The sequence below is a fragment of the Megalops cyprinoides genome, chromosome 1 (assembly GCF_013368585.1).
Source record: "Megalops cyprinoides isolate fMegCyp1 chromosome 1, fMegCyp1.pri, whole genome shotgun sequence".
Lineage (NCBI taxonomy): Eukaryota > Metazoa > Chordata > Actinopteri > Elopiformes > Megalopidae > Megalops > Megalops cyprinoides.
This window is the reverse complement of record NC_050583.1, coordinates 72127343-72154947: the sequence shown is the minus strand read 5'-3', so window position 1 is coordinate 72154947 and position 27605 is coordinate 72127343. Positions and strand designations below refer to the sequence as shown.

Here is a 27605-nt window from a genome sequence, read left to right as displayed (position 1 = left end):
ACATTCTATACCTCCTGACCAGAGAAAGGAATCTTCATCTTCAAGCATCTTCAGTGCCATACTAATGAACAGTTTTCAGTTTAATGTAACAATTTAAGCTAACATTACCAACTTTGCATCAAATGAAGTGATTCTAATATACCATAAGGATGAACTTATCTAGAGGAACTTGCTTCCTGCTATTCCTCCTGCCTGTTCACAGATCAGAACCAAAAAAGTAATCAAGTCAGCAATGACAGGTATGACTGTGTCAAGCTATGACCATTTTAGAAAACAACAGTGAAACTACTCTCTTAAAGTTTGCTTACAAATGAGAGACAGCACTTAAACTTTCTTGGTTATTCTTATTTCAATATAAAAATTAAAGAAACAACACTGTCATTTGTAATGTAATTTAAGTTATTTTTATTTTTAGTATGAAAGGTATGAATTTGACACCCTGCAAATCGAACATGTCACAAACTTGTAACAGATGCACTGTAAACAACCTAAAGAAAAAAAAAATCTGTTTTTCTTTAGAACTATGCAGTAACGCCCTCGATGAACTTACAATATGTGACAGACTAGCTAGCTTATTTGTAAAGCAAACTAGTGGGAAAAATCCCTGCATTTTGCTCCCAAGAAAAAAAAGAGTCTACCTAGCTAGTCAAGAGAAAGGTAAGAAAAACCAAACCCACTCCAAAGACCCTTTGACAGACTATGTATATCTGTTACTACAGCAAGGTGCCGAGTGAGTGAGAGTGATGATGAGACAGAGGAAGAAGAGCAAGTGAATATGAAAAGTCAGAGAAAGACCAAAAAGGGAAAAGGGAAGAGACACAATCTTGTGCCTCTCAATGCCAATCATCGACATTCTTGTTCTGACAGTGAATCCATTGGAAGGGTAAGCACAGTAAAATACTGACTGTTGACATTTACTTCTATTTACCCTTAATCATTTGTTTGATTTTTGATGGTGCTGACACAATAACTATATATTTGTAAATATTTTGTTTTTCTTGGATTAGTGAACAAGAAATATAGCTTTCTGTCTTTCCACTTGTCAGTCCTCACCCCTGTTGACAGAAGATCTGGAAGAGTTTGCCCTGCTCCCAGCTCCAAGAGACTTCACAGTTCAGTGCAGGATTACCCGAGACAGGAGAGGCATGGAAAAAGGAATGTACCCTTTCTACTACCTCCACCTAGAGAAAGAGGATGGAAAAAAGGCAAGTGGTCTCATATGGTCACATCCATTTAGTTGGCCTCTGACATATTAATACCTTAAAGTAGAGCTGATGTAAAAAATTGGGACATCATCATGATACAAGAAACTAGTTTGTAGCTTTGGCTGTGATAACTTTCACAGAGATGGCAAATTTATGAGTATGCTCTTCATTACTCACGTTTACTATTTGCAAAGAACAGAACTCATTTTAAAACATATTAGACTTATTGATACATAACTTTTAGAAGTTGTGAAAATTGTCAAATTTGTGTTTTAAGGAAACACATATGAAACAAGTACCTAGATAACAAATCAAAAAGAATGTAATCAAACTTTTACATTAGGACAATCACACATTGTCACTGTATTGCCCACTTATGTTGACCTATAAGAGACCTGTGATGTCCCTTTCCTTTCCTCAAGACCACCACACTGCTTTAATGTGATTATTGGCCTAGGTCAGCTAACAGCTAAGACAGGAACTATACGTGGTGCTTCTTTGTTACCAATAGTTATCTTGTAATCCACTTGGACTGATAATGGGCTACTACTGGGGGGGGGGGGGGGGGGGGTTAAGTAAGCCCAAATACAGTGGACTGCATTGAAAAAGTAACCTGTTAAATCACACAAAACATTGTTTAACAGTGTGATTACTCCATCAAGTTGGAGCAGGGTAGATACAGTATATGGCTATATATAGGGTACAATGACAACACTCACCATTTTAGAAGTTACATTACATGCATTTAGCAGACACTCTTATCCAAAGCATCTTCCAGCACAATGTAACAAGTGTTTGAATTCAAGTTAAATGAGCAACAGTCTTAGCAACCATTCAAGCCCTACCACAAGTTAACTTGTGCAATCCGACAAGGCGATGGAAGCTAAGTACACTACGATACATCAATTACTAGAACACAGAATCGAAAATACATCACAATACTACACAGAAAATAAACAGCAAATCCTAGAGGTTGGAGATGGAGCCAAGACACATTATGAAGAAATGGGTCTTCAGTATGCAGTGGAAGTTAGCCAGTGATGCTGCTGGGGAGTCCATTCCACCACTGAGGGACCAGTACAGACAGAGATTGTGACTGAGAGGAATGACCCTGTTAAGACGGGACAGTCAGTTGCCCCATTGTTGCAGAACACAGCGGTCTTGACAGAACATCATAGGTATGAAGGGGCTGTCCCATTCATTGTCCTGTATGCCAGCACCAAGGTTTTGAACTTGATGTGAGCGATAACAGGAAGCCAATGAAGTTTGGTGAGGAGGGCTGTAATTTAGCTACATTTAGGGAGATTACAAACAAGTTGTGCAGCTGTATTCTGGATTAGTTGTAGGGGTTTGATTGCACATTACATTACATTATTGGCATTTAGTAGACACGACTTACATCAATTACAGGTTTTTACAATGTTATCCATTTCTACAGTTGGATATTTATTGAGGCGATTATGGGTTAAGTACCTTGCCCAAGGGTAGTGCAGCAGTGCCCCCCCGGGAATCGAACTGGCGCCCTTTAGGTTATGAGTCCGGCTCCTTAACCACTATGCTACACTGCCACCCCACACTTCCTGCACAGACAGGAAGGTGAGCAAAGAGGGAGTTACAGCAGTTCTGGCATGAGAGTACCAGGGCCTGAACTAGGAGCTGCATTGAATATATAGCGTGGAAGGGGCAGATCCTGCAAATGTTGTACAAAAATAATCTGCACACCCAACTCACTGCTGCAACCTGAGAGGAGGACAGTTTGCTATCAAGTGCTACACTAAGGCTTTTGCCAGTGGCATTCGTGAAAAGGCTTGTAGTCTAGGCCAGGGGTCTCCAGCACGTCGCTTGTGAGCTACCGGTAGCTCGCTGCCTGTTTTTGAGTAGCTCGTCAAAAGGTTCAAAGAAAAATCCGACAGCAAATAAATGCACCCTGGAAAGCTCTTCCCATTTCAATCCAATGAAATACACAGATGTCCCACCCCCTCCAACACAAAATGATATCAGCTGTTAATCAAATAAGTTAGGCTACTGTCAAGTTTTCCAACACGTCGTCACGTCAGTTATGCTGTAGGCTAGCTACTGAGGTAGCTACTGAGTTAAAGCAAGGAGTTAGCAAGCCGGTTTAGCTTATAAAATAGCCAGATTTATGATGAACAAAGACAGTGGCCAAAAAAAAGCAGAAAACATACCATTTCCATGAGGAATGGGAACGCAAGTGTGTGCCTCATCTGCGGTACCAGCGTTTCAGTCGGTAAAAGATGCAACGTTCAGCGCCACTTCAGGGACATTCTAAAACTCTTAACGTGAAAAGGCTTAACGTGGCTTAATGTTCCAAAACAGCGATCAAAGATTGGACATGTTTTGTCATAAACACTTTCACCTGTCAAAAAATCAAAACCGAAATCCTATGAGTATGGACATTATCTTACATTAAGAATTTTACTCTCCACTGACGCCCATTGTAGGGAAAAGTCTTAACCTGGCTTAATGTTCCAAAATAGCGTCCAAACATTGAAATATATTGAAATACAATATACATTGAAATTTGAAATATATCGATACAGAACATACATTTGACATGCTATTGACATGAATTTAAGATGTTTTTGATCCAAAATGTGAGCTTCGGATATTGACATTTGAAACATATACAAAAAGTAGCTTAATTCAGCTGGTTAATGTGTTTTGATACGTTATGTGAATAACTGTGAGTAATATAAGACATGAGTAGCTCTCGGCCACTTTCATTTTTTCAAAGTAGCTCTCAAAGGTTGGAGACCCCAGTCTAGGCTGAGGGAGAGGACTTGATATGGGGGGAGCTGGATGGGATGAAAAGCATCTCAGTCTTAGCCATGTTCAGCTTTAGGTGGTGGTCCACCATCCACTTCGAAATGTCCTTCAGGCAAGCTGAGATTTGTGCAGAAACCTGTGGTTTCAAATGGCGGGAAAGACAGGAAGAGTTGGATGTCATCAGCATAAAAGTGGTACAAAAAGCCATGGGAGAAGATGACAGAACCGAGAGATTGCATGTAAAGAGAGAAAAGTAGGGGAACAAGTACAGAGCCTTGAACACCCATAGGCAGGTTGTGGGGTTTAGACAACCCACCATTCCAGGACACCCTGAAGGAACATCAGAGAGGTAGGACTTAACCCAAAGGAGAACAGTGTCAGCAATCCCCAATGTAGCCAGAGTAGATAGAAGCAGAGTGTGGTCCGCTGTGTCAAACACTGCAGAAGGGTGTAGAAGAATCAAGACCGAGGAGTGGGAGGAAGCTCTGGCTGTCTGAGGAGCCTCAGTAATGGATAATAGGGCAGTCTCTGTGGAATGACCAGCCCTGAGGCCAACTTGAAAAGGGTTGAGAAGGTTGTTCAGTTGTTCAAGGTGGACAGTTTGGTGAAAGAAACAAGGAGCGGGAAAGAAGCAAGAACTGTGAGAGAGGCAAAGAGAAGGCTGAAGGTGAGACCTTGCGCATGTTACGGCGAGAGGTGATAGAGGTAGCAACTATAGTGGGTTGTGGAGGAGGAGGTAGAGAAAAGGTGACAAAGTAGTGGCCAGAGAGCAGGAGGGAGGTAACTTTCAGATCTGAGGTACAGCAATCCGCCAGTAACACCAGATCCAGCTGTTTGCCTGCTTGTAAGGCCACTGGGGTCAATGAGGGGTAGGCAAGGTTGTTGGTTTTGCAAGACAGAGGAGGACAGCGACAACGAGTGCGTCTTCTGCAGGAGATGGTCACAGAGATTGGATGATGCATGGTGCATTGCTGTTCTCCCTGATGTTCCCCCTCGATGGACTCTGGCAGATGACTGAGGCTGCTGCTACAGCTGTTGCTGTAACTTTACCCTGCTAATTAAATACACCTGCTAATCAGTAATGCACCTGTGGAGACACTATTCTAATGAGCTGCTCCAACTAAAAAAGCTGTGACCAAAACTTCCACACCCTGCTAATTATAAAAACAATAAAAACTAACTCAGCAGGAAACAAGATTACTTGTGCTTCACAACTTCAATGTCTCTCATCACTGACAGTGAGATTATTGCTAAAAGCACTAGTAGGTCAAAATCTTTCAGCTCTTTTTTCAACGTTTCAAGGGCTTGAGGTAGTCATTATAGACTAATTTCTGACCCAGGGTCAGCTGCTTAAAGTGATTCACTATCAGTTCATATTCAAATTAAGGTACTTTACTCTGCATATCACTGAAGATGATTTTCAGGAAAAACGTTTACTTGCTCTGCACTGTCATACTGTTTTAAAATTTCATGCCTTTTGCAAGCACTGTCAAAATTGTGGAGCTCATCAAATCCCATTCTTGACCATGTCAGACAGCCACCAACAGCAGGCAGGGCCAATAATTTCACTTCATGACTATACTACCAGTAAACCAATATTCGTATACCAAGAAATCTTTTAAACAATAACTGGTCTTCCCTCTGATTTAATTTAATTTTTTTGCCTTTCTCCATAGCAGACATGTAAATTAGGGAACTTGCTAACTACTCTAGCTAGTCTGGCTAACTAGCAAGTTGTAAGTGGAGCTAACAGGTAATATTAGCTGGCTAGATAAAATTGTAATTGTAGAGAAGTAAACTCAATCCCTACCCAACACACCAATTCATGTCATTTTTTTAATTTAGCAAGAATAAGACATCAGTGTCACTCTCTGTTAGCTATAAGCTATTTTCATATGTTAATATTCAAATGTCCCCTAAACTCTCCATGCATATACAGTGCTTATAGGGGATTAAGTAATGGTCTTAATATTCATCATGTCACAATGTCATAATATACCTTTAACACAGGGTTTCAATGCCCCCTTGGACTAATACAAGGAATCACCCCCCCCCCCCCCCCATCTCACATATTTTGACAACTTTTATATTGTAGGAAGGTACATTGAGCCTTAAGTATTACCCTTAAAATGTTTATTTTATATTTTTTAAAAAATACTGGTGTTCATTATTATTTTCCAAGATCCTTGTGAAAATGCCTATTTTCCAGTTTCCAAACTGTACTTTGAATCTAAAAAAAGTAGTGATTACGAGTGACATTGACAAGTAACAAATGATCAGCATTCAAATTAGGCACAGGCTGGTGAGGTGGGTTTTTTTTTGGACACTAGATACAGGATCAAGCTCATGAAAGTATTAGGCTTAGAAGCAGCAGCAGCAGTGATGATGGCAAATGTTAAGTACCGCAGCTCTGTGAGCTTTTTAGCATGATGTGTACAACAATATGTTAGTTTGCTGAACTATATAGTTGGCTTTGTTTTGCAGGAATGGGTAGTTTTAACATGTAGTTGGATATTATGTTATTTGTTTTTTTTTTTAAGAACACATTTCACTAATTGCATATTTAGTCAGGTGGCTGTGCCAAGTGCTTATAGTGTCACCATGAGGATAACAACGCTGACATTTTAAAAATAGGTTTTAATCTCTTTGGGTCACGTTGGCAAAAACTGAGGGCTCTGAGTATAACATATAAAATTTAATATATAAATCCAGATGTAGTCGGGAGTGGAGGATGAAAGCAATAAAAGCAATTCACATGCACCAGGGCTGGTCCATGTCAGCCAGATTCCAGCTGCTGTGTTTGGGTCTATTCTGAGTTAATTTTGGCTGTGTGCCAGAAGTGTTGGCACAATTCCGGCTTCACAATGTGGGCCTGTTTCCTCAGGCTGATTCTGGTGCTTCATTCATTCTGACTTCAACCCAAATCTGGCTGCAAGCTTGGGCATGTGCTACATTTGCGCTGTAAAAACATTGTTTGCACAACTTTAATTTTTGAAATTACATACAAATTACCGATAATTACAATATAATTTTGAAATATACAAGACAGTTATAAAATGAAGCATTTGTCATCACTCAATCATCCCAACCCCCATACATGAACTAAACGTAGCCTATACAATGAATTAGAGAAAAATCATTTTTCATAAACTAGATAAAGATGCAGAATGGCACATCAAATTGAAGCATTCTAATTTGATTAGCTAACCAACATACAACAAAAGTAACAACATCATCCTATAGTATATTGGCTAGAAGAGGGGACCAATACAATTGTAATCGGGCAATTTTATCAAGGATTAATAGATCCTTGGGGAACACCCTAGCTAAGAACAGCAAAGTCAGATGTACATTACCAAATCTAGTAAGTTGCATCTTATCAGATAATTCTAATTATTCATAATTATATTATAAATATTCTGAAACCAATCTGCAGCTTTGTATCCAGTACCAGAAAGTGGAGCTAATGCCAAAGCTATAAGTCAAGCTATAAGTCAGTTGCAGACAAAAAGTGCAATTAAAAGACTGCATAGTTTTGAATAAGGCAGCTTCTTTGACTTTGCATCTTAACAAGAAGTAACCGTGCAGGCCTACCACTTGTAAAATTGATTTCCAGTGTCAAGAATATGATTTAAACACAAAACACTGCCAAACAGCAAACATAACTTCTAAAGTTCTTCCATCTTGTATTGGAGTGGACTTGACTGACCTGTATGGACAGAACTGAGACAGCAGATTGTATCCATTAGTTACGTTAAACTGACACAATGTGTGGGAAACATTGGGGCTTGATTTAAAACAACAGGCAGAGGGTGGTGACAAAGATTGCACAACTGGTTATTGTGATAGTGATGATGACAGCTGCAACAGAATTTCATTGCAACAGAAACATCTAATCAGGGATGTGATTTTTCTGGATTAATCCGGAATTCCGGATTTTCCGACCTGAAAATGTGACCCACGTGAATCATGCAGATTCTTAAAAAAAATTTTTTTGGGTGGGGATTGGGAGGGTATGCAGAACGAATGCAGAAATGGTATGATTTTTCACTGATACTACTTGGATGTATTGTGAAAGCCTTCGGTGCTCACCCTGAATTCAAGTCTTACATCTAATGCTTTCAGGTGCTGATAAAGGAACAGTCATCTCCACTGTCCTCATGCTTCATCAGAATTGATGCTGCTCACTGCATTCAGATGATCAGCTACTGAGAATGGGGGAAGGCGAGTCGTTACATTCATTTATATTCATTCATTTAGCAGACACTCCAGAGTGACTTTCAGCACAAAAGAACAGAAATGTATCCATTCAAGTTGAATGAGAAACAGTGTCAGACCAGGCTAACAGCACTCCCAAAACAGTGAGTATGAGCATAACACCATTCAAGCCCTACCACAAGTTAACTTGTGCTAACCTTACTAGACAGCCTAGAAAGTAAGGGAAGCCAAGTACACATACTACCATCACCATCATGTCACTAGATCATTGATTCCAAAATACATTACACAAACCCATGCAATACTACACGTAAAGTAAACAGCAAGTAACACAAGTAATCTAAGTAGCAGGTGTTAATGGAGTGGGGATTGAGGTGGAACCAAGACGCAATCTGAAGAGGTGGGTCTTCAGTGTGCATCGGAAGATGGCCAGTGATTTCGTTGTCCTGTCTCACCCATGTGGGAAGTTCACTCTACCATTGAGGGACCAGTACAGACAGGGATTGTGCCTGGGAGGAGCAACCCTGTTAGGATAGGACAGTCAGTTGCCCCAAGGTTGCAGTGATTTGGGCAGTATATATGGTTTTAAGACCAATTGTAGGTATGTAGGCTGTCCCTTCCACTGTCCTGTATACCAGCACCAAGGTTATGAACTTGATGCGAGCAATAAACAGAAAGCCAGTGAAGTGAGGTGAGGAGAGCTGTGACTGGCCTATGTTTAGGGAGGTTGTAGGCAAGGCGTACAGCTGCATTCTGAATTATTAGGATCAGGACCTGAACTAGGAGCTACATAGAATACATAGTGAGGTAGGAGGAGATCCTTCAGATGTTGTACAAAAAGAATCTGCATGCCCAAGTCACCACTGCAACCTGAGAGGAGAAGGACAGTTAGCTATCAAGCATTACACCAAGGCTTTTGACAGTAGTAGTGCTATTGGTGAAGAAGCTTATAGAGTTGAGGCTGAGGGAAAGGTCTTGAAACGGGGACGCATGTCAAGGCAAACATAAGTAGATGTGTTTTGGTGTGTGAATTGAGTACAAATGCAGGGCACAATAGTATTTACTGTAAACTGTCCTAAAAAGTACTTTTAACCTTGTGACAAAGACAAAATGTAAATGGATATATTATTTAAGTACCCTGCTCTCACAGATAACTTCTGATTTGACATCAACTCATTCTACAGTATTGTTTTCCCCTCCATAGGTTGGCCTTATACAATTAAATGACTTAAGAAATTCATATTCACTAAGAAAACATTTCTGCAACTACAATAGTTCACAAATAATAATCTGTAACATAATGTTAAAAAGTAACATCACATAATAATACAACATATTGATGTTTTCTATTTTTTTCTAGATTTGTTTTACAAATATTTTGTTTTGTGTTTGTTTCATTTAGGTATGCGTTACACAGCTGATGAATAACAAATGTGTATGAGTTTTTGTGGGTTCATTTAAGCAAAAACCTTTGAAATACAGGACATTACAATGTCAACACTTAGCTGTACTACACTGGCGCTTTCAACAGCTCTTCTTCTTCGGCGAATTCTCTTTTACAAAAAAAAACATCAAGCGCTTATAAACCTTAGCACCACCCACTTGTGTTCTTATTTCACAACACTCACTCTTTTATATAGGCTATATACAGGAAATGAATACAGGTTACACAGGTAGACAGGAAAGTATACAGGAAATGCCAACCAGTTAGAGAAAATAGCATATTGTTTTGCTACACACTCACTGAAGATCCCTTTTTTCATAGGCAGTTGACCTTCTTAATGTTGCTCAGTTGATAGAAACATATTGAACCAAGCAACTTTAAATCTACCTGTTCTTTTTTTCCTTTTCCATTTCCCCCCCAACTTGGAATGGCCAATTCCCCAAATTCTGGAATGTTCAGTTTGTCATCATCAATGTTTGGTCCCATTGCACAACTCCCACTGTCAATCTGGGAGAGTGTGGACAAGCACATGCCCTCCTCCAAGACACTTGATGTCAGCTGCTGCTTCTTTTCCCACTGCAGTCCACAAGCTAAGCTAGCACAGAGACAAGTTGGAGGAAGACATTGCGCATGCAGCTTTGGCACGTGGACCACAGGGGCCCGATTGGCCAGCAGGGTTGCTGTTGCTGATGGGACCGAAGCCCCTGCCAACGTACCCACCCCTATCCCCAGCGGAACAAGGCCAATGTGTTCCGCCTATGAGCTCCCGGTCACTATCAGCTGGTGACACGGTTGGGTTCGAGCCCAGACCGTAGCGCTCAGTCTACACTTAGAACGAGTGCTTTTACCGACTGAGCCACTCGAGAGCCCCCCAGTAAATCTACCTCTTCAAATGTCATATATCATTGTCCTGCACATATGAGGCTTGTGTTTACAGGCTTTTCATTGGAATATGTACAATTTTCAAAACCCCCCTCCTAGTTTTAGAAGTTTCATCAAAGTTAGACAAATGCACATGGAAAAAGAAAACTGTATGAAGGACAAAGGACGTACAGTGATGTTGTTCCATAATAAACATTAGTTATGAATATCTTTTATTAGGACTGAATAAAACAAATCCTACATACGTGTCTGTGGTCCTCAACCACCCATAATGCCTAGTAGTGTCATTTATTTAATCTATCCCTTTTTATAGTTGATGTTAGGCTATTTTATCTTTAGCTTTGGATTTAAAGTTGCCGTGACGGACTTCCGGTGAGGCATGAGGCAAGATGGCAGCACAGCACTGAGCGCTGACACAACCCAGTTGTCTGACTTGTCTGACTGGTCAGGTGGTATATAAAATATACCACCTGACCAGTCGCGGCGGGTGAGCTGGAAACAGGGGAAGCCCGAACATTACCTTTAACATTACTTTCAACCTGTTCCCCTTTAACAATAATTAACAATAAAACAAATAATTCACAGAATAATTGACACCAATCGCGTGAATAGATATATGTAATGGTAATGGTGTAATGGTGTAATAATGATTATGCTCGCTAAACAGCGCATATTGTCTGTAGTTTGTGTGCTTGCAAAAGCTACAACGTGAGATTGTTTAATTAACAAGGATGACATTTATCGATTTAAATTACGTTAAATGCTCATGACACATCACAACTTTTGTGAGGTCTGTGTTCTAAACGTTATTGTTCATTGCACTCAACGTAATAAAAGTTTATTCTCAGTAATTTAAATCTATTTAACTAAATTTAGCTCCGTTTTGTTATTTGAATTTTGAAACACAAGAAAGCTATAATGTGAAACATTTAAGAGAGAGCTTTGGAATTACTTGCCACTTAATTGTTCAAATTGCCATTTGTTTATTCTAATTACGTGATTGATGTCAATTATTTGTTTTATTGTTAATCAGGGAGGATAAAGGGGAACAGGTTGAAAGTAATGATAGATTTAAAGGTAATGTTCGGGCTTGCCCTGTTTCCAGCTCACCCGCCGCCACTGCACCTGACTGTTTTGCAGTTGGATACTTATTCACACTGAGAGGCATTGAAAATCAAAATCAAAGTCAAAGTCAAAGTCAACTTTATTGTCAATTCTCCAATATGCACAGGACATACGGAGGATTGAAATTGCGTTTCTCTCAGGCCCACGGTGACAATACAACAGTTCGACATAACACAATGAAGACACTGAGAGACAAGAACAAGAATTGCTACAAATTACACATATTACACATATTTACAGCAAGGGCATTCAGGCACATTGTAGGTTTATAAATATGGAGAATAAATATAAAAAATATAAATATAACTACGTATTCCACAGGAATACGATGTAGACTGTTTATATAAGTAAAGTGACTGTGCAAATCTGTGTGAGTGTGTGTGTGATGATTAATGTTGGGAGTAAGGATGGGTGGAGAATAGTCCAGGCTTCAGTATGGGGGGGTTCAAAGCTCAGTCCTGTGTTGGAGCAGATGGCTGAGGGAGGGAAGAGAGTTCAACTTCCTAACAGCCTGGTGGATGAAGCTGTCCCTCAACCTTGAGGTACGGGCCTGGAGGCTTCTGAATCTCCTCCCCGATGGGAGGGGACTGAAGAGCGTGTGCGAAGGATGAGTGGGGTCGGCAGCAATGCTCTGTGCTTTACGCGCTAGGCGTGTGTCGTAGATGTCCAGGGGGGAGGGGAGTGAGGCACCAGAGATCTTTTCTGCTGCATCCACTATGCGCTGCAGGGTTCTCCTGTTGGCGGTGGTGCAGCTCCCAAACCACACAGTGATGCAGTTGGTAAGGATGCTCTCAATGGTGCCTCGGTAGAAGGAGCACATGATGGGAACTGGGGCTCTGGCTCTCCTCAGTTTGCGGAGGAAGTAGAGGCGTTGCTGAGCTTTCTTGGCCAGTGATGTGGTGTTGTTTGACCAGGAGAGGTCTTCTGTTATGTGCACACCCAGAAACTTGGTGCTACTCACCCTCTCCACAGCTGCACCATTGATGGTCAAAGGACGATGCTGGGTGTGCTCTCTCCTGAAATCGACGACCATCTCCTTTGTTTTCATCACATTCAGGGAGAGATTGTTGTCACCGCACCACTTGGCAAGTTGGCTCACCTCCGTCCTGTAGTTAGCCTCATCTTTGTTGGTGATGAGGCCCACCACAGTTGTGTCATCCGCAAATTTGATGAAGATGTTGGAGCTGTACTTTGGTGTGCAGTCATGGGTCAGCAGCGTGAAGAGAAGGGGGCTAAGCACACATCCCTGAGGGGCTCCAGTGTTCAGTATGATGTTGCTGGATATGTGGTTGCCGACCCGAACTGCCTGTGGTCTTCCAGTGAGGAAGTCCAGTAACCAGTTGCATAGGGAAGTGTTAAGGCCCAGATGAACCAGTTTCTGAATTAACTGCATGGGGATGATTGTGTTGAATGCTGAGCTGAAGTCTATGAACAGCATTCTCACATATGAGTCCTTCTTTTCCAGATGGGTGAGGGCTGAGTGTATAGCAGTGGAGATCGCGTCGTCTGTGGACCGGTTGGCTCGATATGCAAACTGGAATGGGTCCAGGGAGGGAGGGAGGATGGATTTGATGTGCTGCATGACTAGCCGTTCGAAGCACTTCATTAAGATGGGCGTCAGTGCAACAGGGCGGTAGTCATTGAAGCTGGATGGAGATGGCTTCTTTGGCACAGGTATTATTGTGGTTGCTTTGAAGCAGGTAGGGACAACTGCCTGGCTCAGGGAGGTGTTGAAGATGTCTGTAAAGACATCTTTGAGCTCCTCTGCACAGTCCTTCAGCACACGGCCAGGTATGTTGTCGGGCCCAGCAGCTTTGCGGGCATTGATTCTGGAGAGGGAGCTCTTCACGCTGGCTGGAGATAGGCACAAGACCTGGTAATCAGGAGGGGGTGGTGATTTGTGAGCAGGTGAGGAGTTGTCTGCTTCAAAGCGCGCGAAGAAGTTATTGAGGTTGTTTAGCAGAGGGATGTTGCTGTCGCAGGTCCGTGGTGGGGGCTTGTAGTCTGTGATGGTCTGGATCCCCTGCCACAGGCTCCTTGTGTCTCTGCTGTCACTGAAGTTCTGTGCTAACTTCTGTGTGAACTGTTTTTTGGCTTTCCTGATGCCGCGGGACAGGTTGGCTCTGGCTGTTTTCAGTGCAGCATCATCACCGGCTCTGAAGGCAGCATTTCGGGCCCTCAATAGCCTGTGGACCTCTCCTGTCAGCCATGGCTTCTGGTTAGCCCGGGTGGTGATGGTTTTGGTTTCAGTGACATCATCAATGCATTTGGTGATGTAGGCTGTAACTGTCTCTGTGTACTCCTCAATGTTGATGTGTTGGTTGTAGGTGGCTGCCTGTCTGAACATGTCCCAGTCCGTGGTGGCAAAGCAGTCCTGCGCCCTCTGGCCACACTCTGATCTGCCTCTGAACCGGTTTGGTGACTTTCACCCGTGGTCTGTATGCTAGCTGTCTGTACGCTGTCATGGCGCTAGTGCAAGCCGGCTGCCGGTCCGCTGCTTGGTGTGCGAATGCGAATACGAATGTATGTTATGGTAACTGTGGATGTTCTGCTGACAACCTGAAGAAGGTAACGGTCTACTCTAGAAGTAGTCTTTTGGCTTTGAAGAAGATCAAAACGGACTTTTGCCACTTTATACCTCGAGAGATAAGGAGGAGGTACCGGGGAAGCCGTGCCGGGGTGAAGCGCAGGGCTAAGGCTACAGCTAGAAAACAACAACAGCTGAGATACAAGCCACCGATCCCCTCGGTGTTGATGGGGAATGTAAATGCTTTGCCCAACAAGATGGACGAGCTGGGGGCATTGATTAAGAACCAACAGACTTATCGGGAGAGCTGCTTAATAATCCTCACAGAGACTTGGCTAACTGCCCACATACCTGATGCTAACGTGGAGCTACCCGGCTTCACTACGGTGAGGGCAGATAGAGACACCAACGCCAGCGGGAAGAGTAAAGGTGGGGGCCTCGTGCTGTACGTGAACAACAGATGGAGTAATCCCAATCATTGCCGTATTAAATCCGTCATGTGCTGCCGTGACTGTGAGCTGCTAGCCGTTAGCGTAAGACCATACTACGTACTGAGGGAGTTCACGCAGGTCATTGTGATCTGTGTTTACATTCCTCCGAGGGCTAACGCGAATGCGGCGCTTGATGCAGTACACTCCATCACTGCAGGGTTATAGACGCAACACCCAGAGGCTCTGGTCATCATCTCAGGGGACTTCAATCACATCACCCTGGACTCCACCCTGCCGGCCATGCACCAGTACGTGGACTGTCCCACCCGGAAGAACAGGACCATCGACCTGCTGTACACCAACATGAGGGATGCCTACTCGGCCACGCCCCTCCCGCCCCTAGGGAAGTCTGACCACAACCTCGTCCATCTGCAGCCCAGGTACACACCACTGGTGAGGAGGCAGCCCATCACTACACGAACTGTCAGGAGGTGGACACCAGAGGCTGAGGAGGCTCTCAGAGACTGCTTCAGCTGCACTGACTGGAGTGTGTTGCTTGACCCTCATGGTGACGACCTAGAGGAAGCTACACAGTGTCTGACTGACTATGTCAACTTCTGTACTGACATTGCTGTGCCTGCCAGGGAAATACGATGCTTTGCCAACAACAAGCCGTGGATCACTGGCAAGGTGAAGGCAGTCCTCAACAGGAAAAAGAGGGCATTCATGAACAGAGACACTGAGGAGGTAAAGAGAGTGCAGAAGGAATTGAAAATCTGCTTAAAGGAGGCCAGGGAGGCCTACAAAAAGAAACTGGAGGGGAAGCTGAGGCTGAACAACATCAGAGAGGTGTGGGATGGCATGAAAACCATCACTGGGTGCAAAAAGAACACAACAGGGGTGGTGGAGGGGGGTGTAGAGAGAACAAACGAATTCAACATCTTCTTCAATCGGTTTGACTCAACACCTGCCCACCCACTAACCCCCCCCACATCCCCAGCCTCCCTATCTAGCCCCCCTCCTCCTTCTCCTCCTCCTCCTCCTCCACCCCTCTCCAACCCCCCTGACTCCTCCACTTCCTCCATCTCCTTCACCATGGACCAGGTCAGGCAGGAGCTGAGGAGACTCCGCCCCAGGAAGGCAGCTGGTCCGGACAGGCTGTGTCCGAGGCTGCTGAGGGCCTGCGCTTCAGAGCTGACCGAGCCCCTGCAGCACATCTTCAACCAGAGCCTGCACCAGGGGAAGGTCCCCACCCTCTGGAAAACATCGTGTATCATTCTGATACCAAAGAAGGGACGGCCCAGTGACCTGAAGGACTTCAGACCTGTTGCCCTCACTTCTCATTTGATGAAGACTTTGGAGCGGCTGGTGATGAATGCCCTAACACAACAGGTGCAGCAAGCCCAGGACCCTCTTCAATTTGGTTACAGGAAGAATGTGGGAGTTGAGGACGCGGTGCTGTACCTCCTGCACCGTACCCACACATTCCTGGACAGAGAGAGTGGCACTGTGAGAATTCTATTCATAGATTTCTCAAGCGCCTTCAACACCATACAGCCTCTACGCCTGAAGGAAAAACTCACCACCATGCAGGTCGACCCACCCCTCGTGTCCTGGATCACAGACTACCTCACTGACAGACCTCAATTTGTCAGGTTGGGGTCTGTAACATCAGACATGGTGACCAGCAGCACGGGGGCGCCACAAGGGACTGTGCTCGCCCCCCTCCTCCTCACCCTGTACACAGCAGACTTCATGCACAACACCGAACTGTGTCACGTGCAGAAGTTTTCTGACGACACCGCCATCGTCGGGTGCATCAGGGGGAGTGATGAGGGGGAGTACAGGGCCCTTGTGAAGGACTTTACCACCTGGAGTCACCTGAACCACCTGCAGCTCAACACCTCAAAAACAAAGGAGATGGTACTGGACTTTAGGAGGCACTGCACATCTCCTCTGGCTGTTGACATCTGTGGTGAGGAGATTGAGGTGGTCACCTCCTATAAGTACCTGGGCCTGCAGCTGGACAATAAACTGGACTGGTCTGCCAACTGTGACTCTGTGTACAGGAAGGTGCAGAGCAGGCTGTACTTTCTCAGACGACTGGCATCTTTTAGCGTCTGCAAAAAAATGTTGCAGATGTTTTATCAGTTGGTGGTGGCCAGTGCACTTTTCTACGGGGTGGTGTGTTGGGGGGGAGCGCCATACAGAAGGACACACAGAGACTGGAGAAACTGGTCAGGAAGGCCTCCTCCATCATTGGTGCGGAGCTGGACTCTGTGGCATCGGTGGCAGACAGGAGAGCACTCCTCAAACTGCTCTCTGTCATGGACGACAGCAGCCACCCACTCCACAAGCTGGTGGTGGGGCAGAGGAGCAGCTTCAGTGAGAGGCTGATCTCACTGAACTGCTCCTCCGAAAGATGCCGCAGGTCATTTCTTCCCAGAGCCATAAGACTGTACAACACCACACGTGGGAGAGGAGGGGAAAGGAGGAGCACTGTGTAGTCTTTTAGTCATTTAACTTTTTAGTCTTTTTACCCATGCACTGTGTCCTTTACCCATGTACTGTTCACTGTTTTTATCTGTTTATTTATTTATTTATTCTTTTTGCACTTCCGCACTTTTAATGGTTGTATTATGGTTTTTATTATGAATGTACTGTATGTCAGCGAGCAGCTGGATAACTTAATTTCCCACTGGGATTAATAAAGTACATATCTATCTATCTATCTATCTATCTATCTATCTATCTATCTATTAGCATAACAGTGATGTGGTCAGAGAGGCCAAGGTGGGGGAGGGGTGAGGCTCTATATGCTCCTTTATGTGTTGTGTAGACCAGGTCCAAAGTGTTATTTCCCCGTGTTGGAAAGTTGATGTGTTGATGTATATTTGGAAACACAGTCTTAAGGTCTGCATTATTGGAATCTCCAGCTAAGATGAGAAATCCCTCTGGGTGGGCTGTCTGTTGATCGCTGATAGCCTGGTAGAGCTCACTGATTGCCCCGCTCTTGTCGCTGTTGTTAGAGCTAGGGGGAATGTAAACAGCCACTAGCAGGATGGCTGTGAATTCCCTCGGCAAGTAGAATGGACGGCACTTGATAATCATAAACTCCGCCAGGGGTGAACAATGTCTGCAGACCACTGTGGCATCTCGACACCATGCATCACTGATGTAAACACAGACCCCGCCACCGCGGGTTTTACCGTTCTCAAACAGCGCTCTATCCGCTCGATAGCATGTTAGCTGGTCGAGTTGAATGGCGGAGTCCGGTACGCTGTTGTTGAGCCACGTTTCAGTGAATACAGACACACAGCACTCTCTCACGGCTCGCTGCGAAGATCTCAGAAGCCGTATGTGGTCCATTTTGTTGTCTAAGGAGCGTACATTGGCGAGGAGGATGGTTGGAATAGTCGGTTTGTATGGGCTAGCTGCTAGCCTGGCTCGGGTACCTCCGCGCTTTCCCCTCTTCGGCTTTCTCACACACCGCTTGCGCCGCCTCCTCTCCGAGTGGGGAGTCGCAGTCGAGGCCGGTGGTGTGGTAGGCCAGCGGAGTAAACCATGTCTCTGGAGTTCCTCAGAATACGTGGTGTTTAATTTCCAGATTCCAGATCTGCCGATGACTAGCAAATCCTTCCGGTTGTAAGTTCGCCTTGTGTTGAACAAACATAACGTACGCTGACAAAAACACGCCGACTTGCACGAGAATAAACACGAAAACGCCGTTCTATCGGGACAGAGAGGAGCCGCTGCGTCTGCACGCGCCGCCATTTAAGTAGTGGTACTTGCCAAGACATATACAGTACAATCAAATTTTTATTTAATACCAAATTTAAATTTGCTGAAACTCATCTGGGCATAGTAGTTACAAGTTTCGTTTTGTAACACAAATGTCATAGTATCATTTTCTGGGTGGGGCACTGCTTTTGTACAGTATGTTTGAGCAAGGAACTTGCTGAATTGCCTCAGTTAATACCTAGTGTTTTATTTGTATATTGTAGTTGTATTTAGTGAAATGAGAAAAACTGTTCATCTGAGAACACAACACTCCTGTGATGCTAATGGGTTGACAGAATTCATGAGCACATTTCTGTTAATGTACATGCACCTCTTCTTCGTGAGATTATGATTCACTAGATTTTTTTCATTTGGGTGCATTTTATATGTCTGATTTCTTGTACACATTTTTTGGGTTCACCACATTTTTGCACTTATTTAACCCTATCCGCCTATTACTCCACTTTCTTAGGTGTTTTTGATGGCAGGCAGGAAGAGGAAAAAATGCAAAACGTCCAACTACCTCATCTCAATTGATCCAACAGACCTGTCCAGGGACACAGACAGCTATATAGGCAAATTACGGTCAGTCTTTCTCGTATATTTATCTTTATGCTTGTATTGCTTTACAGACGTAAACCAAGAAATCACAATAAAGCAGGCACCTGTGCTTCAGTGCTTTTCTCTGTGCTGAATAGTTACTGTAATCTGTTTGCCATGCTGTCTTCCATACTTTGCTCTTCTTAAATTATTTATCTCTCCCTTAGCTCCAATGTGCTCGGCACAAGGTTCACAGTGTATGATGGTGGGGAGAATCCAGAGAAGAAGCCTTTCATCAAAGAAACAGAGTCACTTCGCCAGGAGCTTGCAGCAATCTGTTATGTGTGTGGAAATTCACAGTCAACTTATCTAACACCAAATAACTTGCCTCTGTAACCATTTAAATCAGATATTCAATATTAATACCAGATTTCCCCCTCAGTTTATATACAGATGCCATATCCCCTCCTTCAGATTTACATACTTGATATGATAATACATATATAAAAATCCATAATACCTTTCATTCACCTTTGAAGAATGTTCTCTTGAATGATGATTTCAACAGCAGCATGATTTCCCTGACTCTTTTGACTATGCTAACTGCTACCAGCTAAACAGAAGAAACTCAAAAGGAAAGTTTGAGGACAAACTACAAATTGGCTTGAAAAGGCCTAGAATGGAAGTAGCTAGTAGTTACATTTCCAGCTTTGATGAGCTGACTGGAGTGAGATTTTCAATTTAATAGTCCTGTGCAGACATTCACATGCTTTTCATGGATAGGTCTATAAGTTAGTTCATTTTGAACCTGTCAGCTTGTTAGCTAGCTAACTAGCATTGTAAGTAGGTAGGCAACTCACAGGCTACCTACATCATTAGACCTACCTACATCATTGCTAACCAGCTAGTTAATTCTTTTTCAGCTAGTTATTTCACTAGCTAAGATCCTAGCTAGCTACTTGAAGCCATTTTACACCAAGCCAGCTAACACACTAGCTAGCTATTGAACTAATTAGGGAGCTAGTTAAGCTGGTAATGGACTAGCTAGCAGATTCTATTTTCACTTAGTTACCTTGCTTGGTACTCCAGTTCTGTTGTTAACAAAAGATCAACGAACAGATTTGGTGTGATATTTCATAAGAGTGTGTGAGAATGAGGCTGAAAGAGAGTCACACCAGATAAGTGAGAGCTGGCAACCCTGAGTTAGAGACTTTGCTCTCACACAATCTGTGTCTGTGGCAGCTGTAGCAGGTAAGATTTGATCCAGGAATGGACTATCTGTGGCCACTGTAGCAGTCCTTTTGTGACATCAGCTAAACATGAGAGAAATGTTCAGATTCTGAACATTTTATCCATGCGAGTCAATGAGAAAATTTAAAATCAATAAAATTTCAAAACTTGTTTTAGGTATTGACAAAAAAAGAGCAACGCAATCCCATACTAGGTGAAGGTATTGGCAAAATTTCATAAGTATAGCTTAAAAGCTGTAGGAGGAATTCTGTACAGGAAATTTTATGGAATAATAAGACAATAAGAGGAATAGTAAGTTGGCTTTTCTGCCATCTTGATAATATGGTAGTGTAGTATGTACATGTAGGAATTTCTTACTAAGTGGTAGTAAACTTTGGAAGTCATTTTTAATTAAAGAGGTATGTGTAATTTTAATAAGGAAGGAATCTGTATAAGTTGTAAAACTGTATAAGTTGAATATTTGAGTAAAATGGTTACAGATGTCCTGAAAATATAAACCAATTTTTGTCTTTTTCTGCAACTATGCAGCAATTATGAGAAATCCAAGTGTGAGACATCATCTGTTTCCTTCCTTGCAACCCTCAGCAACATTTTAAACATTCTAATCCGACATTCTCCTTTGCTCTTGAATGTTTAGTACAAAGAGGGTGATGCATTAATTATATTTATGCTTTTCCATAGCAACTCAAACTCCCTGTTTTCAACATGAAAATACCATATGCAAACTTTGTGGGTTTAGGTGTACCTCAAGACATTTCAGAGTATCTTTTTCTTTCTCTGTCCCTCTCTCTCTCCCCCTGTCATTTCATTCTGTCAGGAGAAGAATGTGCTGGGGTTTAAGGGTCCCAGGAAGATGACCGTGATTATTCCAGGCATGAGGGAGAATGATGAGAGAGTCAGCATTCGCCCCAAAAATGTGAATCTCAATATTTCAACTCTATCATCAAAATTATAGGCGAGACTGGGAAATAAATCTGATTCTTACATGCATTAGGATGAAAACTATAGAGCTGTGATTTTTAATTTTAAGATCAATTTCACCTTAGGCATATTGTTTCAAATCTGAATGCCAGAGTGTTATGTAGGATTTACAGAAATTTTTTTACATAAATTTACAAAATTTGTCCATCTTTAAACTTCATCCTTCTATTACATGATTCATCATCACTACTAGTGTGACACTACCGCACAAGTTTAACCACTGTTGTTTTCCCCTCCATCTCTTGTCCCACCTCTCTCTTTCAGGAGCTGGAGACTCTACTCTGTCGACATGAGAATGGGAATACTGATAACCTTGTATGCCTGATAAACAAGTCCCCGAGCTGGAATGAACAGACACAGTCTTATGTGCTCAACTTCCATGGCCGTGTTACACATGCTTCAGTCAAAAACTTTCAGATTGTTCACCCGGACAATGGTGAGTTAGACAAAAAAAGAAAAAAGATTAAAGAATTGCACCAAAAGTAAGTGCTGGGGAGAGTAAGCTAAAATGAAGACATACAGATTGTTTGCTGTAGATAATATCTTGGGTCAAGAGTGTCTTTGTCAACTGGACTTTGTAAAACTATATCAAGTTGTGCAAAACCTATGAAAAACAAGTTTTGCATTAGTTGCAACACACTACTTTTGCAAGTTTGCATTAGATCCAGCAGTGTCTCCCCAATGGGGACATCTCACAGTTCCGCAACTGTGTCTAATGTTTGCATATAAGAAGTGTGAAAATTGGTGATGTTTCATGGCAGAACAATAAGAACTATGCTTACAACACTACAAGAATAAGAGATTCTCAAATACAAATGTAGCAAGTTTAACAATGATAGTAACTAAGGATAAAGGTGTGTGTGTTTGATGAGTTAATGAGTCTGTCCCAAGGGCTTTGGACAGATGGCTAACACATACCATAGGATAGGCTAATTAACTAGATAAGTTAGACTAACTAGGCTGACTTGCTAAGTCACATTAGTCCTATTGTCCAAGCAAGAAAAACCCCATATTGAGCAAGGACACCCTCTTACTTGATAATAATGCATCTGATGCTCTTGTACCTGAAGACACATCTTCTCTGTTTGTATTGGTCACATCAAACAGAAAAGAAACCAAACACTTAGGCAACATGTTTAGAAATGGCCAGCAAGTGTATCACTGTCAGTCCCTCCAACCAATGTCTCACTTGCCACCTGTTTTGAGTACAGATGGAGAAAACAGAGAAAACTGTTTTATTTCAGTGTATTCTGGTTAGATGTTATTTTAAGATCAAATTGCTATCCATGTAGAAACATCTGAAATTCAACTACTTTTATGTTCAAGTTTAATACAGGTAAAAAATTACCTGCATTAAACTCAGCCTGTGCACTGCTAAGGCTTTTCAGCATACTGATTTGATATATGCTGTGATACTTTAGGTACATTGGGTTACTTAACATGATATGCACTCACCACTAGGCAAATTGCTGAAGACTAAAATTTTATTTCAAAAAAGCCAAATATATAGTCCTCAGTGGAATAAAGGAAATAACCAGTGTACGTATTAGGTTACTATATGTACTTCAACATTAGTTGCTACATAAAATTTACTGATTATGTGCATTGTTACTGCTTGAGTCACTGTGCAAAAAATACCTAGATTAAGACAAAAAAAATCTCTTCCCTTATGTTTTTCAAGGATGATGTACACAGCAACTCGTGTAACAGTCATTTTTGTATTTGCAATAACATTAGCAGGCATCAGATAAATACAATAAAGTATCTACACATCATACAAGCAGCCAGAGTACAGAATCTAATCATGATACTCATGATTAGATTCATAGATTCATAGATTCATATATTCATGAAAATGAATAAATAAATAAAATGAATAAATGTAAATGATACAAATAAATTATATTTTGATGCTTACGTAATGCATATTTAGGGTAACTTCTATATTTAGGCTTACTTTTCATGTAAAGAGGTGATGTAATATTTTAAATGTTTCTTAAAAAAGTAAATACAAAATTCTATTTTATGAATGAAACATGCTAGGATTGTCCAGAAAATAGTCAAATTAAAATGCATTCCATGTGGAAAAAAAAACAAACAAACAAAAAAAAAAACGTCTGTCTTGAAGGGAGCAGGGATTCCTACTATATGCCGACAATGTTCAATTGAGCAAGTATGTTCCAAGTATGTTCCAGAAGGCAAGACAATACAGAGTACAAGGCAGAGTACAAAAGAAGCAAAAGCCATACAACCAGTGCAAGTTCACACTTCACAAGAGCTAGCTCAAAGTTCAGTGCACACAGATTAAAATGAACAAGTTCACATTCATAGTTCATTTCTTCCATTTTTTAAATGAGCTGCTCCAGGGACTGTTTTATGTGTACGTCTACATGTGCAGTGATTGTTACGCGGGATATGGGCAGTTGGTTGAGGCATCTGATGAGTTGCACCAATAAAAACATCTCAAGTATGGAATAATGCCATCCGTGTTTATTCATCAAGCAGTAACTTTAACACACCCAAGGATTCCGAATCTCATGCAAACCTGGACAAGCTCAAGTTCACGTTCTTTAGTTGCAAACAGATACGTTCAAGTTCACTGAAAAAATGAGCACGTTCAATGAACAACACTGCATACAACATTAGAAGTGCTGCATGACCACGTTTCAATAGTTGGCCAGACAAGGTACGAGCTAGCTGGTAGAGACACAAGTTCATTAAAACATTAAAGTTGATTATTTTTTTCCTTTTAGGCGGTAGTGATTCAGGTGATCAGGTGAGTACGGAAGAGCTGTGTCTTCAGATGTTTCTTAAAACTAGTAGTGAGGGACTTGGCAGAAGGATGAAGTGAGGAAGTTCATTCCACTATCGGGGGGCAACGGCAGAGAAGGTTCTGGATTGTGATTTTATGCCGCGATGTGAGAGGACCACTAGACGCCATTAGGTAACAGAGCACAGTGGTCAGAACGGAAAATAGGCTTGTAGTAGTGTGTTCAAGTAATGTGTGTATTCATTCCCTTTAATCCAATATAGAAATCATAGCTGTAAACAGTGTTGCAAGGATTTTTTAAAACTGTATTTTCTACTGCATTATTTACAATGTGGCAACTGTCAACTGGTGTTAATAAGACCTGCACTCAAATGGCTGATGTGTTGCTCAAAAAACAAGAAAAATGATGATATACAGGTTAATGCAAGATACTGTTTTGAATATAGACTCCTCTCTTACACGTGTTAAGGAAACTTAGTTATACTCTGTTATACTCCAGACTCCTAATATGGTATTGAAGACTTTACTGTGGTGTGATCTAATAGTGAAAGCTCAGGCACAAGTAGAGCTTTGCATTTATATTAATGATTGTTTGTGTGGTCTTCACATGATCAAGGATAGAATATGTACTAGTGATATTGGAAGCATTGTGTCACAGCTTGTGTTCTACCTGCCTAGAGATGTTGGATGTGCAATACTGTGGGTCGTGTATATACCTCCAAATGGAAAAGCGGCACTTGCTGCCAGTGTAATATCAGTTCAAGTTAATGTCAATACCGTGAGGCAAGTTGAAAAGCAGTAAACTGGTGGGGAAGACTGAAAGTGTGTACAGAGGACACTAAAAGGCTGTTTTCACTGTACACAAGGGGATGCACTCCATCAGGACAACATTGATAATTTAACTACTGTAACCACAGAGTACATCAATTAATGTACGGTATACCTCAATAACAAGGACAGTAAGGAAATAAGGACATTAAACTGTGCCCCAAAGAAAAGGACCTTTAAAAATAAGGGCTAGCAGTAAAGAACAGTCAAACAGATCAACTCAAAAATCCATAGAAAGCAGCTTGACAATGCCTTCACATCTGACAATCCAAGGAGGATCTAGCAAACCATGAACAGCATGGCAGGCAACATTCTGTAAACCCATTTACATGAAGGATGCTGTCAAATTCACTAATAAATTGAAGTCTTTTTATGAGGGATATGACATGATTACAGACCAGTTACTTTAGAACTGATGAAGGCACTTGAGCAAATTGTTCAAAAACTTTTAACATATGTTGATGATAGGGTGGATCCATATCAAGATGCATATAGAAGTGGACATAGCACAGAGGATGCCATTGTAACCTCTCTGTCACCTAATACCAAGGTACCCTGAATAACCAAAAACACATGCTGGAGCATTACAATTTACAATTTACAATTTGGTATTTCCCAGACGCTTTTAAACCAAAGCGACTTACAATTAGTGCATCATTCATTGATTCTTCATCACCATTTACTACAATCCAAACCAGTATCCTCCTGGCTATAATGCAATAGTCCATCAATCCATAGCATCAATCCATATCTCATACACTAGTCTAATTTATTTTCAACTAATGAACAGCAGCTAGTTAAAGGTAATAGAGTACACTCCTCCTTCCTCCATAGAGCACCATAGAGCTGTGTAAGCTCCTTCGCTTTTACAATGTGAATTTGAAATGAGACACACCTGATGTTGATCAAGGCAATCGGGTGTATTTAAAGAATCAAATCTGACACTTCAGAGCAGCAGGTAAGCAGGTGGCAAACTGAGGAGTGTTAGAGCAGCCCCGGCTTCCTGATTCCACAGAGGATGTTTCTGTGACTTCTCAAGAACCCATCACTGGCAACATTAGACAACTGTTGAGATCTGTATAACTTCTGCTGGTCAGAGATCTCCTATCACAATGATTTCCTCTTTACTTCATCATGGTGTTGAGTAGTTCCAGTCCAAAACTAACTTTTCCTTAGCTGCTAAACAGTTAAGTTGTCTCACTTTTTACAGGAGGGAACAAATGTGATTCAGTTTTATCTTTATTTCTGCATTCATACATCCTTTTTCCCCAAAATTACTTTCTTTTTTTTTAACAAAATAAAAGTAATCTGATATTTGTGCTGTTTTTTTCTTTGTTTTTGTGATTTTCACCCTCCTACACATTTTGGGGGGAATGTGAGTGTGACACAGATTGACTTTTAATGAAATATGGTCATTGTTACAAAAAAAAATTGAGAATTTACTAACGCAGATGATCAACATGAGCTTGAAACAGAAAATTCACAGGGAAATGATGAAGCAATGGAAGGAAACGTTGAAGCAAAACCAGCTTATTCACAGGTACATTCAATGACTTTGGGCACAACAGTGCAAGAACTAATGCCCACAGTTTCAAAGCAACCTTGCGCTCTAGCATGAATTTCTTTGTTGAGTAGCATGGCAATTTCCTTTGAATTTTTATTGAATGAAACAAAATGATTATCTGATAGTGCTTAGTACTCGTGGTGCTGAGGTTGGGTAACTATTATTGTCATAAATGATTTCCATTTGACTTTCCTTTTTACATCCATTTCTCCTTTTTCTCCTCATTTTCTCAGTGGACTACATTGTGATGCAGTTTGGACGTGTGGCAGAAGATGTGTTCTCCATGGACTACAGTTTCCCACTCTGTGCACTGCAAGCCTTTGCCATAGCTCTCTCTTCCTTTGACGGGAAGCTGGCTTGTGAATAAATGAAGCAGATGCATCAGAACAGGACAATTTGCTAGATACCCAGCAGCTTCTTTTTCAGAAGGGCATAGTCTCATTTATCTTGTGTTCATGCAAACTGTGGTAGTCATTATTGTTTATCTAGTTATTTGCTTGGTCAGGTTTGATTTACAAAGTAGAAACTTGAAAACAGTAGAGCCTATATATAGGTTTTGTATAATGAAATCATTAAAAAGTGTGAGTTTGAGAAATACTTATATCAACTGTTTACTTATATTATTGTCATTAATTATTTACATTGGACTTTTCCTTGCACACATTCCTTGGTGAATGTGCTATTCTCATGCAGTAGGTCAGTATGTATAATTTTTGTAGGGGGGACACTCTAGATTCTGGTTTTGATGCCAACAATGTAATCAGCTGACGATGACCATAAGCCCCCAATGGTGGAACAAACTGGCTTCATTCTGCTATTAATAAGGCTGGGTATGCTGGCAAGGGTTGCTCATTTTGCCACTCGCAGGCACCCAGCAACTCATCACATGCCTGCAATTTGCGTGGATGATGTCAGTTAAACTGTGCCCATCCTCCAGTAGGTGCTTAGCTAATTGTGGCATGCCGAGTAATTTGTGATGTGAAAAATAGGCATCCACAGTAGGCATCCAAGTGTATCAGAAGATGGTATTACGCCTTAGCTCTCCTGCAGGGCTGCAGTGGTTGTCGTGGTGAAAGAAGCCTCATATTATCACCATTTGGTGACTCCAAAAGAGGGCCGTGTTAAAAAGGATACAAGGATGCACAATGAAATGTATGATTTTTAACAATACTATTGGTTTACCATTTTAAAATTGTGAGCTTCCTACTTTCTAAATGTAAGATAAAGCTTTAAAGTAGATCCAGAGTTTAATCTGGGCCAGAACTACTCCTA

At 41.9% G+C, this 27605-nt stretch overlaps 1 protein-coding gene across 1 annotated transcript in view; it reads left to right on the top strand.

Annotated features, from left to right (window-relative positions):
* Positions 1-26700, top strand: part of si:dkey-220f10.4 (tubby protein homolog) — a 34202-nt gene extending 7502 nt beyond the window's left edge. Inside the window, exons 5-11 of the mRNA XM_036555091.1 lie at positions 720-883; positions 1047-1205; positions 18872-18984; positions 19167-19281; positions 21008-21106; positions 21436-21607; positions 26567-26700. Of these exons, the coding sequence (XP_036410984.1) occupies positions 720-883; positions 1047-1205; positions 18872-18984; positions 19167-19281; positions 21008-21106; positions 21436-21607; positions 26567-26700 (956 nt within the window). The remainder of the gene's footprint in view (positions 1-719; positions 884-1046; positions 1206-18871; positions 18985-19166; positions 19282-21007; positions 21107-21435; positions 21608-26566) is intronic.
* Positions 26701-27605: the final 905 nt, after the last annotated feature.